This window comes from Nestor notabilis, unplaced genomic scaffold (assembly GCF_000696875.1).
Source record: "Nestor notabilis isolate BGI_N333 unplaced genomic scaffold, ASM69687v1 scaffold24733, whole genome shotgun sequence".
In the NCBI taxonomy this organism is placed as follows: Eukaryota; Metazoa; Chordata; class Aves; order Psittaciformes; family Psittacidae; genus Nestor; species Nestor notabilis.
The window spans coordinates 16,507-18,954 of record NW_009922704.1 but is presented as its reverse complement, the minus strand read 5'-3'; the positions used below and the strand labels follow the sequence as shown (position 1 = coordinate 18,954).

The window sequence follows — 2,448 nt, the reverse complement described above, 5'->3', positions numbered from 1 at the left end:
GTGTGTGTTAATAAAGGTGTTGTGAGCTGTCTTAGCTTTGTCCGTGATGGTTTAGCTTTTGTAACGCAGATTTGTTCACTGTGATTAAATGGTGACAATGAATCACCTTGTTCATTTCAACATAAATGACTTCCCTGAAATGATACTTCACAGCATGCATCATTATCTACCATCGTTCTCTCCTTAACAGTAGACTTTCATTTAAAAGTGTAGTACTCTGCATTTGCCCCATTCTCTTATCCTGGTAGATAACAGTGTCAAGCAGAAACCAAGAGCTATGAAGTAAAACTGTGATAGCCATAAAATGTGATTGCACTATATTAATTTATTATTAGATGGATTGCAAAACTGCTCTTGAGATAGCGTAAGCGTGGATTAAAGTCCCTGAGGCTAGCAATTTCTTCTGTCTTGTATTCTGGAAATTTAGGAATGGTGAGAATGGCTTGTAGTGAGCCAGAGCAAGGATGAGCTTGGTTCAACAGTTCAGTGACTTTCTGGGCTGATTATTCCAGATCAGCCCTGGAAGACGTCAAAGCAGACAGCCAGCACTGAAGTGGCAGATATGGCAACTGCTTGTTACCCAGATAGCCTCAGCATTCAATTCAGACTGAGACTGCACAGTAATATTTTGGGGGGTTAGGAGATTTGAACCAGTGACTTACGTCAAGCGTAGCAGGGAATTTGAGGAGTTATGTTCTCCACAGACAGCTTTCCCTATCACCTGTGTGTGTCAGAAAAGGACTTTTCCAGTGTCACTCACAGAAATCATCAGCCTCCAAATAGGCATCCTTTATTTTTTCCCCCACTGAAAGCTACATTTGTTCAGATTGAGTATTCCTCTGATAACACAGGAAACTATTGAAATGGGCTGCAGAAACAGGAATCAGGAAGCAAATGTAGGGAGATATGCTAGCCGCAGTTTCTCTCCAGCTGCCTTTCACCAAAAACTTGCATAGTCTTCTTCATGAACAACAGGGCTGCTGCATCACAGGAGTAAGATGTGCTAAATAACATGGCCCTTGCTCACACAGACTGAAAATGCATAGGTCAAATGCAAACCTAGTGCAAGGCTAGGGCCTGTTCACACTACGGGAGGTCTGGCCCATGACACTGCATGTTCAGCTTTCTTGGATGCCATTCCTAATAGGAGAAGGGTTCTATTCTTCTGCCTTAGTCCTGCAGATACTTGTTTCTGGAGTATTTGTACCCTTGGCATTTCTATTGTTGAAGAGCCTCATCGGTGAGGAGGGCTGGGAGGACCCGGCCATGTGGCAGCACGACCTGGGGGTACTGTGTGAAAAACACCCTGTTGTCCCGCTGGGCAAATCATGTCACCGTGCACCCAGAGGTGAGCGGAGGAGCGCTGCTGAAGTCCACAGTGCCACACGGGACAGAGCCGACGTCGAGCTGCTGCTCAGGGTGGGGCTTTGAGTCACATTCATCCCCAGCAGCCAGGAGGTAGGGTCAGGCACCAGTTCCTGCAGCTTTGCCGTCTGCGCTGTGGCTCTGCTCCCGCTGCTCCCAGGAGGAATGGATGTGAATTTGGTCACTGTTCTGGCTGTTCTGGCAGTTGCGGTTAGTCAGACGTCTGAAAGTAAGTACAGCTGCGCTGTGTCTACTTCTGTGCTTCGGACTCCTTAGAGTGAAAGGAAAAAAGGACACGAAGTGTGTCCACCTGGAATTGTGTCTGCTTGAGCTTTTGCAGATCTCCGTGGGACAACAGACAATAGTTTAAAGGTCTGTGCTGTAGTATGGGAGCATTTAAAAAGTGAAACCTTGCTGTCTTAAACAACTGGCGTTTGTTTCAGTGGAGTCAGGGCTTCACCTGAGCATTTCCTCAATGTTTTCACAATAGATACGGTGGCTTTATGATTCTGTAAAATGGCTTAAACACGGAAAAGCCAAGTGGGTTTATCTGTCATAGCAAACATTATCACGAACATCATAGCTGAGCGACTTTAACTTCTGAAGGCACAGGACCTTTAAAGCAGTGATTTTCCAGTGAGGGAACACCTAATAAAATGTCACTATTTGTTTAAGGGGATCTCTGTAGTTCACCTGCAAGTTCCTCCTTTCCAAGCTTCTCAAGAGGGAACATGTTTAGAAAATCACTTGGTCTTTCTCCTTTAAAGTGAAGTTGCTTTGGATGGCAGAGTTCAGAAAACTTTTAATGACATGTGACTGGTTTCTCCCAGCAGAAAAGCGGGTTTGCATGCAGCTTTGCTCTGTGCTCGGTGCAGCATGTCTCGAGGATTCAGAAGATCTAATAACAGTCGCTTTTGTCTGTTTGCATTTCCATTGAAATTAAAAAAAATCAAAACCTAATTAGCCAGTGCTGTGATGAATTCTTAGTTTTTCCTTGTAAATTTCTACTGTAAAATAAGCTGTGTTCACAGAGAAGACAACTCAAACCCCAGAACACTTCAGCCTTTGAGTTGTTCCTTTCTC

General features: G+C 44.6%; 1 protein-coding gene across 1 annotated transcript in view; it reads left to right on the top strand.

The window, feature by feature from the left end:
• The first annotated feature begins 1,530 nt into the window (after positions 1-1,530).
• Positions 1,531-2,448, top strand: part of LOC104403577 (C-C motif chemokine 28-like) — a 10,288-nt gene continuing 9,370 nt past the window's right edge. The window contains exon 1 of the mRNA XM_010011765.1: positions 1,531-1,594. Coding sequence (XP_010010067.1) covers positions 1,531-1,594 — 64 coding nt within the window. The remainder of the gene's footprint in view (positions 1,595-2,448) is intronic.